At 47.4% G+C, this 12,434-nt stretch overlaps 1 protein-coding gene across 1 annotated transcript in view; it reads right to left on the bottom strand.

The window, feature by feature from the left end:
- The window catches only part of LOC120244797, a 24,063-nt gene extending 12,544 nt beyond the window's left edge, over positions 1–11,519 (bottom strand). Inside the window, exons 1-4 of the mRNA XM_039251527.1 lie at positions 11,474–11,519; positions 8,465–8,613; positions 7,907–8,024; positions 3,141–3,213 (exon numbers count right to left, since the gene is read on the bottom strand). Of these exons, the coding sequence (XP_039107458.1) occupies positions 3,141–3,213; positions 7,907–8,024; positions 8,465–8,613; positions 11,474–11,519 (386 nt within the window). The remainder of the gene's footprint in view (positions 1–3,140; positions 3,214–7,906; positions 8,025–8,464; positions 8,614–11,473) is intronic.
- Between the last annotated feature and the right edge of the window lie 915 nt (positions 11,520–12,434).

Genomic DNA, 12,434 nt, shown 5'->3' with positions numbered 1-12,434 from the left:
GGGGTGGGAGAGAGGAGATACAGTTCCTACTACATAGACCAATAGCCTGGCAAGATTTTTACTGAACTGTAATTTAGGGAAGGTTTTCAAGCCCTTTGAAAAGGATGGATATTGAGAACTAGGCCGGTTTGAGAAAAACAGACCAAATCACTTTGTTGACTTAAACTCCCCATATGCTACCTAGCGGTGCAGACTGGGGAGGGCACTGGTTAATATGTATCTGGACACGAAAAAAAAAATCCAACACTGGCTCTGAACCTTTTTAGTCCCTGACAACACGGACTGGGTGATGACTGGGCTCACGGGTCCTTGCAGTTGGGCTTTGGCCATTCCTGAGCCTGGCATACTATCTCAGGCCTACGTGCCTTCGTCACGTAGTAGTCTCTCATGTGGACTGACCTTCCCTTTGTCTGGCTGTTTGTCCTTCAAAATGCAGCATGAATGCCACCTCCTCTGGGAAACTTGCTCTTCTGCTCCGTATGACTGAGAAGTCCCCGCTACAGTCGGACTGTGCTCTCCCATATTTGTGTGCTGGAATCCTAATGTCCAATGTGATGGTGGTAGAAGCTTGGGGGCTCTGGGAGGTGATTAGGTCATGAGGGTGGAGACCTCATGAATGGGATCAGTGCTCTCATAAAAGAGACCCCACAGAGCTCCCTACCCTTTCTGCCACCTAATCGGAGGTATTTTGTTATAGCAGCCTGAGCAGGCTGAGACAGTCCCTTATCCGTGCCCACCAAGCACCCCGGGCGCTCTGCTATCACAGAACTCTGCCCCCAGGTACAACTGACCTGCCTTATCTGCCTCCCCCAGTGCCTGCAGCCTCCTGAACACGGTTGTTCCAAAGCCTGGCACAGTGCCAGGCACACAGTGGACCCCCAAACCCCCAAGACGTGATGATTGTTTGTACAAGTTTTGCCGAGAGGTTCAAAGTCAACCTGAAGGGAGTTGTCTCGAATTCCGTTCCGTGGGCTTCTCCAAGTCTAGACTTTATCAGTGACTGGCAGGTATAGTATACTTTCAGCGACTATAAAGCTGACAAAGAAAGATGATTAGATAAAAGGCTCAAGGGTCAAGATCTAACAATCTACAGGCTGGCCCTAAGGTCTGAAAATGCAGATTGCTTTTTTATATAGATTTATTTTTCTTGGTGTTTTTTTTTTTTTTTTTTTTTTGGCTTGCTAGAGGCACATGGTTTTTTGTTTGTTTTATTGTTGGGTGGAAATCAGAGACTGATCATCTGAGGCAACGCATAGCAGACGAATATGCAGGCACTGATGCAAATGCTGCATCAACACACCATATTCCTTGCAATTTTGTGCTGCGTTCTGAACTATGCGTCGCTGATGAAGGCGATACGCTGACCATATCATATGTCACTGGCCATATCGTACATGATAATGTAATTTTGGCAAGCCATTTATTATGTATGTTCTCTTGTACCTCCAGACTTTGTGGCTACTCTGTAGAAAGACAACTGATAACCACCAACAAAATTTTAATAGAAATATTCATGAAGCCTTATATTAGGTCTCAAGAAAGTCAACTGGATATCTACAGTGTGGGGAGTAGCTGGCTCTATTCATCCACTCACCCATCCATGAATCCATCCAGCCAACCACACTGAGCACTCACTATGTGCTAAATACATATATGAATCTACCAATTTAGTGGAACATAAACATTGCCTTCCCTGAGCTTATGTCCCAGGAGTGGGAAATGGATAATAAGGAAGCAAACTAAATAATTTCATATGTTGATGAGAATCATGAGTAAAGTAAACAATGTGTGATGGGGATAAGGGACAGCCCTGGATTGGGGGAGGTATGTACATGCTTCCCTGAACCTTGTAGAGCATTTATGTAAAGGATAGTTTGGTGGGGCCAGGCTAGCCTTTAGCTCAATGTGAGTCTAGGATGTGCTGTGACTGCTGAAAATAAACTGAAGCTTGGGTCATATTAATAGAAGCAGGGTGATGGGATCAAGGGCAGTGACAATCCTATTGCCTCTGCAGCAGTCACACCACTTCTAGATCAACTTACACAGCTGCAATTATTATATACATTAAGATAGTCATGGAGTGTATCCAGAAGAGGGGTCTAGAAACCACATCTTATGAGGCTCAGTTGAGAGAAGTAGGGAAGTTTAGTTTGCAGAATTTAAACTCATCTTTAAAATATCTGAAGAGTCAAGATGAGTCAAGATGTTCAGAAGAGAATGAGCCTGTGCCTTGTGGTTTTAGGAGTTCATACCTGAACTACTGAAAAGATAGTGTGGTGTAGTTCAAAAGACACGAGACGTCTCTAACCGAATTAGAGCTATACAGAAATGGGATAGGCATTTTGAAGAAGTGAGCCCTCCACCCTCAGAAGTATTCTAGCAGAGGTTGGGTAGACCATTAAAAATGAGCGATTCTGTTATTGGTAAAAGATTCCTTTCGAGTCATACCCTTGGGAATGGGGTACAGTTTTGTTTCTTTGAGTGACAGATCGTGGGAACCTTGGAAGTCCTGCCTTGTTAGAAGCAACCCCACTGTTGCTCGCTTACCACTATTTTAGAGCCCCAGCCCACGGGGACCAGGAATTACAAGACTTCCAATAACCAAATTCAACTAGAAACAACTGCTTGATCCTTTGCTCAAGCCTCGCCGGGGTGTGTGTGTGCATGTTTGCATTTGAGTATAAGCAAAGGTCTCTGAACCTGCCAGCTTCCAGTATGAGGTGACTGTACCTTGAGGCTCAGGTCAAAGGCTCACTTCTATCTATGAGTTCTGTAGAATTTCCTCTGAGGAAGGCATAAAGCCTCTCCCTTTCTCTGCAATCTGGATCTATCTTGGACAGACAGGTGTTTCACTTTCTGTTCCAAATGCCCTTTCAAGGCTATGTTTTACTGAACTCTAAAGTGTAAACAGCCAATTTAATTGCTCACTGTAATCATTTTACGATTATGATTTGATAGGGTACCAATTCTGTCTCTACTCATATTTGCTCCGCTGGACTAGAGACTGAACCAAAACCCATTAAGATGAAGGCTTCAGGCAGAGATTAACTTAAATCCCATAACAATATATATATATAGTCTATTTACTTGTGACTAAAACCTGTGTTTTTGAAGGACAGAGGAGAGCAAAAAACCCATACCTGAGCCACAGACAACAAAAACAAACAGTGCCAACAGCCATGGTCCCACAGGATATTTCTCTTCTTGCGGCCTCTGAAAGGGAATACGGTAAAGTAAGATTAGGTTCGTTGATTCAGGAAACATTTGTGAGGTACAACTAGACCCTACTAAAGACTGGGAGTACCAGGATGGGTGAGATGGATGCATTCTCCATGCCCAGTGGGCAGGCATAGCTGAATGAAGCTAATTGTGAAGGATCCAGATAGGTGTGAAGAAATGAACCAATAACCTTATTTATACTCCTGTAACTCAGGGAACTTGGCAGTCTTAAATATTCTGGGGACAGATGGGGCATAAATACACCAACCAAGACAGTGATCTGGGAGCCCCAAATGATAGTACTAACAATGGCTTCCATTTGTTGAAGGCACGCTGGATGTCAGGCTCTACCCTAGGCAATCTACAACCACTATTTCCACCACTCACAACTCCATGCAAGGCAAGTGTTGTCAACTCCATTTTGTAGTTGGGAAACTGACACTCGAGGTCTACTAATTTGATCAAGGGCTGGGATTCAAATTTAGACCCGCCTCATTACAGAGCCTGGGTGTTTTCCATTAACAGAACCATCTTAAGTTCATGAATCTGTGGATTCCAAAAAAGGTCACAGAGCGGCCATTTTCTCAAAACTTACATGCCAGGAAAATGGGGAAGGCCGGTGCCATGGAAATTCTCAGAATGGCGGAAGCACCACAGCAACCGTGAGCGGATATGCAAAGGAAGCAGCATTTTGCAATAAATAAAGTTCCTGGACCTCAGTGAAGCTTACACTTTGAAGAAGCCTCTGCCTTCCATGGGGAGCAGAAGGGTGCTACTGTGTTCACACGAACCTAGTCCCTCACACGTCCTGCTCCCCTCAAGCCCAAAACACAGCCATCCACACCCATCCACAACCCCTCTAGGTCTATTTGCAGGTAAGGCTTGGTCCTTAATATCAAATCGATTGGGACGCCTGGGTGGCTTAGTCAGTTAAGCGTCAAAACTTCAGCTCGGTCATGATCTTGAGGCTTGTGGGATGGACCCCTGCTTCAGATTCTGTATCTCCCTCTCTCTCTGACCCTCCCCTGCTTGTGCTCTCTCTCTCTCTCAAAAATAAACATTAAAAAAAAAAAATCAAATCGATCAAGGGAAAAAGTATTTTTTGAGAGAGGCATCCACAAAAAGTGGTGATTTTCTCAAATAAAAAGGGAGATGTTAGAGCGAAGAAAATATCTCACTAACATTTCCTCATGTGTGTGAGCCAGAAATAGGCTGTCACCCACGTAAACACGAGAGCTCATTTTATTATAGGTAAGGCAACAATTCTTTGGTTCCCAGCTTACTCGTTCCATTCTGACAGGCTTCTCTCTTCTACCTCAGGTGGGTTCCCTTACCACTTAAATCGCCCATGTACGTCTTCTTCACAGCATTGATCCCTGTTTGTATCTCGGTTTATTCTCATGATAATGTGTTTACTGTCTGTCTCTCCACCAGACTCTATGCCCACCAGGGCAGGCACTGTGTCTCCTTCATGTATAAAATGTACAGCAAGGCCTGGCCCAGGACTTAAACATAGTAGGTGCTCAATAAGTGTTCACTGAAGAATGAATAAGCATACAAACTTCATTAAATGTGATTTCTTAGGTCAAGTAGAGTAAAGACAGGGCCTAGGAAGGATACTAGGATAAAATAGGATACTATTTTATAAATACTTCCTAACTGGTGGTAGGGTTATCCCTGCATCTCTCTCTACCAGAGTATAAACTGTCAATGGTAGGTGGGCTCCAAGGATTAAAACCCTTTGGTTCTCTGTCTTTGACAAGCTTGTATCCACCACCACTCTTGCACAAACAAGTCGCACTGCAAGGGGACGGTGGCAGCTCCTGGCCAGACAGGGACAAAAATCAGTCTTACATAACTGTGTAAGATAACTTTAGCCAGTGCTGTCGCTGTGTCAATCTCTGGCACTTACCACCAGATCAAGGCCAGATCAAGTAAATAACAGAGATATTAAGTAAAGTTATCTGAACAGAGTGCCGCCCATATGCTTCCCCCACCCTCTTTCACTAACTGCTCAAGCATCTGTCACAGTTGACCAGAAACCAGTTCTGTATAAAAAGCTCATTGAGCTCTATCTCCAGCAAAGCCAACAAGTGAATTCAGGAGCCTGTAAATGAATTACTGGCCTGGTGCAGATCCCAAATGGAGTCCGTTATTTTTCCTTTGCAGAAAACCACAAATTACCAACATGCAGAGCTTGGACTATGTGAGATAAAAATCTGTTTGATGACATTTTCCAGCGACTCGGTATTATCTGGGGACTTTGAGAGCTCACGAACACAATATATCCTTTTTTTCTTTTGAGAGCTTTGAGTTCCTCTTTTTTGGATGATGTACCCTGCACAATTCCTTTGGGGCAATTCACCTAAGCCTGAATCCATCGCTGGGAAAGATAAGAAAAGCAGTAGAATCCTGCAAATGACAGGGCTCATTTCAAACAGGAGTATGTTACGTCCTTTACAATGTCAGGGGCTCGTTTCCCCCGTGTTTATATACCAGCAGGGTAACTCAGAACTCTGCACTTTAAATCCCCTTCATTCTGGAGAACTTACTACTGTATAATCACAAAATGGTTACTCGATTTCCTTGTTTCTTCGATTTATCTGCTATCTGGGAGAATAATGTTGATTTACTCCATAGTTATTAGCTGATGAAATAATGAAGCATCTGCATATAATTGAAGGGGTTTATTTTTGAATGCTTATTCTGATTTTTCAGTTAGAATCTGTTCATATGTTCCCAATTTCCTCCCAAACAAGTTTATCTCTTGCAAGTTACTTCTTTCAATGCATAATTGTGCTTGACCTGTAATTAGGAAAATGAGATTTAGGGTTTAAAAGTACTTCATTTTTCTTTTTGGATGCTGGTCCATTTACAATAAAGTTAACCAAAAGGCTCTTCTAGCCAACTGAAAATAAACATACTTCGTGGGGTGCTTTGGCAGCCTTTCATTACAAAGGTAGTAAGGCCATTTGAACATCCTCATAGGTAACAGGCACTTTTGAAAGCCGAAACTAAGGTATATCAGAGCCTGTTAAAATTCACTCAAACCATAGATCAAACATTCAAAATGGGTGTAACCACATTTTCTACACATTTAAATATCTTCCTCCAATTTTTAAATTTTCTTTTTTTATTTTGAAGCCACTAACTTCCCCCACCCCCATCTCAAACACCTTCCAATGGTCTTGAAAAGCTAAAGGTGGCAGACCTTGAGTTTACCAAGCCTGATGGATAAACCAGCTTTGCAAATCAGTTCCTGTGTTGCTACTTTTGCAGTGGGATATGTTGTCGACTGAGTGCAGTTCACAACTCTCTTAGTTCTATAGTTTCTTAATCCCTTGAAAAGAACCACACAACTGGAGATTTTCAGTATACCAGCTAGTCCGTATGATATCTAGGAAGAAGTGACCTTCTAAGTGATTTAACATCGATTAAAATTTGTTTCTCAAGGTCAATTTGGACAGCAAGGTTTGTTTGTTTTTCTGAGTAAAAAGAAACATGGAAAACAGATCTAAGTGAAAAATGGTTCCGATTCAACGGCATATTAGCATTTTACTGTTCAGTCACAACTCCATGATCTAACTCCCAATGAGAGAATTTCTAGCATAACTTAAGCCTGGGGCTGTGTATAAAGCTCTGAGTAGAATGGAGTTTGATCCTAAGGTTTCTCTGCCATGTTACTGCTCAGTTTTGCAAGAATTCTGGTGTGATGATTGCAGCTCTAGCTTTTTGCTCAGTTACTCAAACCAGCATCATTTCTTTGGCTAAAAGGAATTGCCTCATCAGGTCTGCGAGCTTTTCCAGCCAAACCCAAAGCTTCAGCTGGACTTCACTTAACTGTCTGGGGTAATAGATTCCAGGCGCCTTGGCTCACAGACTTGGAGACCAACACTGCCCAACAACTCATCCCAGACATGCCTGAGTGTCCAGAATCACGGACCTGGCATTTTCTCTTGAAGATATTCTGCTTTGCTAAAACTAACCCCTGCGCACAAAGCACAGATTTTACTTTAAAGTCCAGTTACAAAGCTTTAATCTAGTCTCCGAAGTCCTGGATCATACCATCAGGATGAGCCAGGGTGAACAAAAGTAATGTTGCATTTAAACTTCAGCCCAGTAGTGAGAGAGGCCTCACTGGAGAAGAGGCGAAGGAGAGAAAGGAGGAGGGAGGGAAACACGGGTCTGAACCTCATTTCGCACTTTGGGCCCTTCCAACTTCTACAGCGCCATTACAGAGGGACTGCAGAGAAACTCTTAACCTGGCGGGTGTCTGTTGACGGTGGAGGCCAGGGGACGCTGAGCTTGAAAGGGGGTGATGATAAGTGGCCTCCATTGACCTATTCGAGTATTCATTCATCGAACGTTCTAGCATTTACTGGGTTCCGGGCCCTGTGTCACGCAGTTGGTTTAACTGTTCCTTAAGGATGTGACTTTCCGTTTTTCCCGGAGACAAAGGCCCAGTTCTCTCCTGGGGAGGCTCCCCCGCGCCTCCGTGATGCTCCGGCGGCCACCCCCTGAGGACCCACCATCAACGCCGCCCACCAGGGACCCTGCGGGAGGGGCGGGCCCGGGCCGGCGAGCGGGGAGGCCGGGCCCTGCTCCCGCCGCCCGCCCGCCCGCCGGCCCCGCCCCGCCCCCGCCGGCCCTGCCCCGCTTGGCCGGGTCGGCGCCGCCCCCGCCTTACCAGGGTTTTGGCTACGTTCCCCCTCTGGGTGATGTTTTTGCTGTGCTTCTCGTTGGCCATCCGGATCCGCTGTTTGGCCACCATGGCTTGGGCGCTGGGAAGTGCTCTCGAGTCCCACCTGCAAGAATCCCCCCGCGTTAGCCCCCCGACCGGGCCGCGCGCGTCCCGCCCGCTGCGGGCGCTGCAGGTGGCAAGGCGCGGCCCCCGAGCCCCGCGCACCCCGCTCCCCAGCCCCCAACGAGTCGGCTCCAGAGAGAGGCCAGAGCCCGGACGGAAGTAATCTTTCATCTCAGGAAACCCTCTCCTACTTCCTCGCCATCCTTCCGGTCCCCCCTGCTACCTAACCAGCGCGGCCCCGAGGCTGGCGCTGCCGCGCGTCCTCCCCGCGCCGGGCGGCTGGAGCGCAGCACGCGGAGCCGCTCCCCTCCCTCCCCGCCCCCCCCCCCGGGGCCCCTGCGGGCTCGGGATCCAGCGGCCGAACGCGGGGGGCCGCGGGTTCCGGCGGCCGCGGGCTTTGTGCGCGCATAGGGGCGGGGGGCGCCGCGGCCGGGGACCCACCCAGGCCCGGGACCGCGACTGCGGCGGGCCGCGCGTAAAGCCAGGTCGCGCGGTCTTCTTGGCACCACTGCTCCCCTGGCCGAGAGCTGGGCTGGGGGCAGCGGCTGGCGGGCCCGGGGTGGGGGGTGGGGGGTGGGGGGTGGGGGTGTCTCAAGACAAGTAGAACCAGGGCAAGGCTTGGCCCATGCTCTTGGGGGACAGTTTAAAGAACCTCCCCTTCAGGGGTCTGGGGGAGCGCCCTAGGCGAGGGAAGCCCACTGCCAGACCCTTCTCACGTCCTGCGGAGAGGGACGGACCTCCCCAAGGGTGAGGATGGAGTGGGCTAGGTAGGGGAGGGGCGTCCATGGAAGACTGTCAGCAGCACGTCTGAGTGGAGCAGGGTCCTAGGCGGGCAGCCCGGCCGGATGTGGCCGTCCCAGCCCTAAAGCGGACAGATTTGACCAGCTTTGGTTCCGCACCTGCCTGGAGCAGTTTGGCCCTCCTCCAACCACCCTTGTCCGAAGGGCTGTGAACTGAGAGCTTCCCCGAAGTGAAGGGATAAAAACAAGTGTATGCGACCCACAGACATGGGTGCTAGGGCCCTACAGACTGCCTGTCCAGGGGCAGGGGGAAAGCAGCTCGGTCCCTCACTTTTCCTTGATCTGCATGAACTGAAGTGAGCTCTTAGAAGCTCAGAAGAGTTGGGGAAAACGGGGGACTTCGGCCTAGAAGGTCTGGGGCAGCAGGAAGTGGTGAGGAAGAAGGGAGGCATTACACTTGGCTTTGGCTGCCTTATCCCAGTGCTTCCCTTGCCAGCATCTGTGGCTGGACTTCTATAGGGTTTTGTGTGGGTAGAGTGTCCTTATGGCAGTAGGAATTTAGGGGGAGTTCCTTCTTTCTTCTAAAGGTCCTTTATTAAGCTTATTCTCACCCTCCTCCCCATTTCTTGTTATTCAGGCTCTAATACAAGCTGTTTTGGCGGTTGCTTTTGGTAACCCAGAAGAAGACAGAATCTACCTAGCAATTAGTAAAGTCTGGCCATGACTTTTTTGGGCTCTAAAAGGTCAGTTAAATTTGCAAACGAGTTTCCACTAACATCACCGCCATTATCAGAACTATAAATCAAACAAGCCCATTATTGAAAGACTTGTGCTTTTAGTAACTGTTGGCTCTTTTGATAGGGAGAGATACGGCTGTCCCATCCCCCACAGCGATGTGAGGCCCAGAAAGTGCCTCTCTCTGACTCACTTTTTAAAGATCTCGTCCACACGACTGTGGAGGAGGCAGAAGGTAAGTCTCTGCCTGAGTTGAACACAGACCTGGTTCTGAGGAACGTTAAGGAAAACATACAGGCAGAGATGGTTGTCCCTTGGGGCCTGCAAGCAGAAACGTGTTCTCAGCTGAGAGAAGCCTGCCTTCCCACAGGCTCAGTGAGCCCCTCATCTGGGAAGAAATTCTTTCTTGACCCCTGACGGCTGCTTGATAGTGGCCTTTTTCTTGCTATGCTTTTCTTGTTTCTTTCTTTTCTTTCTTTACATCATTTTAAATTTGTTCTTTTTTTTAAACGTTTTTATTTATTTTTGAGAGACAGAGACAGAGCATGAGTGGGGTAGGGACAGAGAGAAAGGAAGACACAGAATCTGAAGCAGGCTCCAGGCCCTGAGCTGTCAGCACAGAGCCTGACGCAGGGCTGGAACTCGTGAACCATGAGATCATGACCTGAGCCGAATTTGGTCAGCCAACCGAGCCACGCAGGCGCCCCTAAATTTTTTGTTTAAATTATACAGAGACTACGTACTCACAGTCAACGTGCAAACGCATTAGGATACACAGTGAAAAGTAAAGGTTTTTCGATGCCCCTCTCACTAATTCCCATGGGTCCTAGGTGACCCTTCCAATATTTTTTTATTCGTACACAAACATCCCTTAGGATGATTATACAGAATATATTGAATTACTGCTAGGCAGTTATTTCCAGTGTGTTTGTGTGTGTGTGTGTGTGTGTGTGTGTGTGTGGTTGCCCACAACGCCTTAGTGAACATCTCCTCATATCTCCCTTTACTCACTCGTGCAAGTACATATGTGCAGTAGATGGCTGGGAGTGACATGGCTGCACTTTTCCAGCCCTTTGGTAGAGTTACTGCTGCTGGTTTGGGATGAGGCCCTTGGTGGTGATTTGCACCCGACACATCCGGGCCTACCCCCTACCCCCGCCCCTCCTCTGTAGTCTGGCCTGCTCCTCTGTGGGTCCTGATCCTGTTCATCGCCTTGAGCATCAGCATTATTTGCTGAGAAAGGTCTTCCCTTCCACCCTGGCTTCTGTCGCTTCCTCTACTCCGCTCTCAGCCTGCTGCAAACTAGGGGTTGAGCCGGCTCATCACCTTCTGCAGGGAAGGTGGGGGCTGAGGTCCGAAGCTGTGTCCCTGGAGTTCCAGAGTGACCACTGGTCTAGGGAGGAGCAAGGCCTGGGGTCATCTTGTGTTTTGGAGGCGGTAGGACTTAGGAGAGGAATGGAGATTTGATGAGGAGTCAGAAGCCCCCTGGGTGAATTCGTGACGGCAGCAGGACTTTAGGACACACGGGTGGCAGGCAGGCTCAACCACAGCTTCTAAAATTGCTCTGGACAAAGTTGCAGGAAGCTGCTCAATGATTAAGATTTAATTTTGGCTGGTCATTTTTTCAGCCTTCAGAACAAGAATTCTAATAAGCCCCGTGTACGTTAGTCACGAGTCGGCCCCCCTTTGGGGGCTGTGTTTGTGACTGTAGACTCTAGGTTTTACTCATCTTTGTAAATGATGGATTATCAAAGCACGCGGCCGCTACACTGTTAGGTTGTGATGTAGTGACTGCTTATCACTGTCCTGTGGCTGACCAGTGTGCAGATCTCCTTCCTACCTGGGGGATGCCCCTGCTGCTTGAGAGTTAGGATCTTCTTTACCTGTGTGAGAGCCCACCGGGACAGATATGGCATACCTTGTGTTATTGTGCTATGTTATATTATGCTTTGCAGATATTATGCTTTTTACAAACCGAAGGTTTGCAGCAGCCCTTCGTCGAAAAAGTCTACTGGTACCATCTCTGTGTTCCGGTTTGGCAGTTCTTGCAATGTTCAAACTTTTTCATTATTTTATGTGTTACAGTTATCTGTGATCATTGTTTACAACTCACTGAAAGTTCACATGATGGTTAGCATTTTTAGCAATAAAGTATTTTTAAAGTAAAGTATGTACTTTGTTTTATTTTTAAATGTAATGCTCTTGCACACTTAATAGACTACAGTATACTGTGAATGTAACTTTTATATGAGCAGGGAAACAAAAACTCTCATTTGACTAGCTTTACTGTGATACTCATTTTATTGCTGTAGTCTGGAACAGAACCTGCAGTATCACTGATATATGCCTGTGTTTGGCTGGGGGTGGGGGTCCAGATTGGCCAATCATATGCTCCTTTTGAAACTTTGAATTTTGAACAGGCAGCACAAAAGCAAAGGGACAAACCAATTGTTCGCCCTGGTGGCAAGCAGCCCAGCACTGGACGTGGGGCGGGGGGGGGGGGGGGGGGGGGGGGGAAAGGCGGTGGTGGTGGAGGGGAAGACCCCGCTTATTTTGTGGTACCTGAAATTCTTCAATTCCTCTTCTGCTTCCGGTGGCCAGAATTTGTTTGTGGTGTTTACATCTAAGAACCCTGACTAATGTACATGAAAACAGACAAAAAACCAGAAGGTCCTCCTTGGTCATTTCCCTTCCAAATCTGAAATGACTGTCACGTCACTGGAAGCCTTCAGACATTGTTAGCCAGCAGTCTTTGGCTTTTCTCGCCAAGAAGAACTGACAAGTGCTGTGGGTGGCCAGTTGTGCATATGGATGGGGGCGACTGACAGACACACCCTGCTTCAACAAAACCAGCAAATCACCAGTCCTTCAAATTAATACTTTGTTTCTTCTCCATCCAAGTCATTTCCACTACTGCCAGAGTAGAGAAACATTTG

Source organism: Hyaena hyaena, unplaced genomic scaffold (genome assembly GCF_003009895.1).
Source record: "Hyaena hyaena isolate Hyena2069 unplaced genomic scaffold, ASM300989v1 scaffold_394, whole genome shotgun sequence".
In the NCBI taxonomy this organism is placed as follows: domain Eukaryota; kingdom Metazoa; phylum Chordata; class Mammalia; order Carnivora; family Hyaenidae; genus Hyaena; species Hyaena hyaena.
The sequence above is the reverse complement of the archived record's forward strand: the minus strand, read 5'-3'. Positions and strand labels throughout refer to the sequence as shown.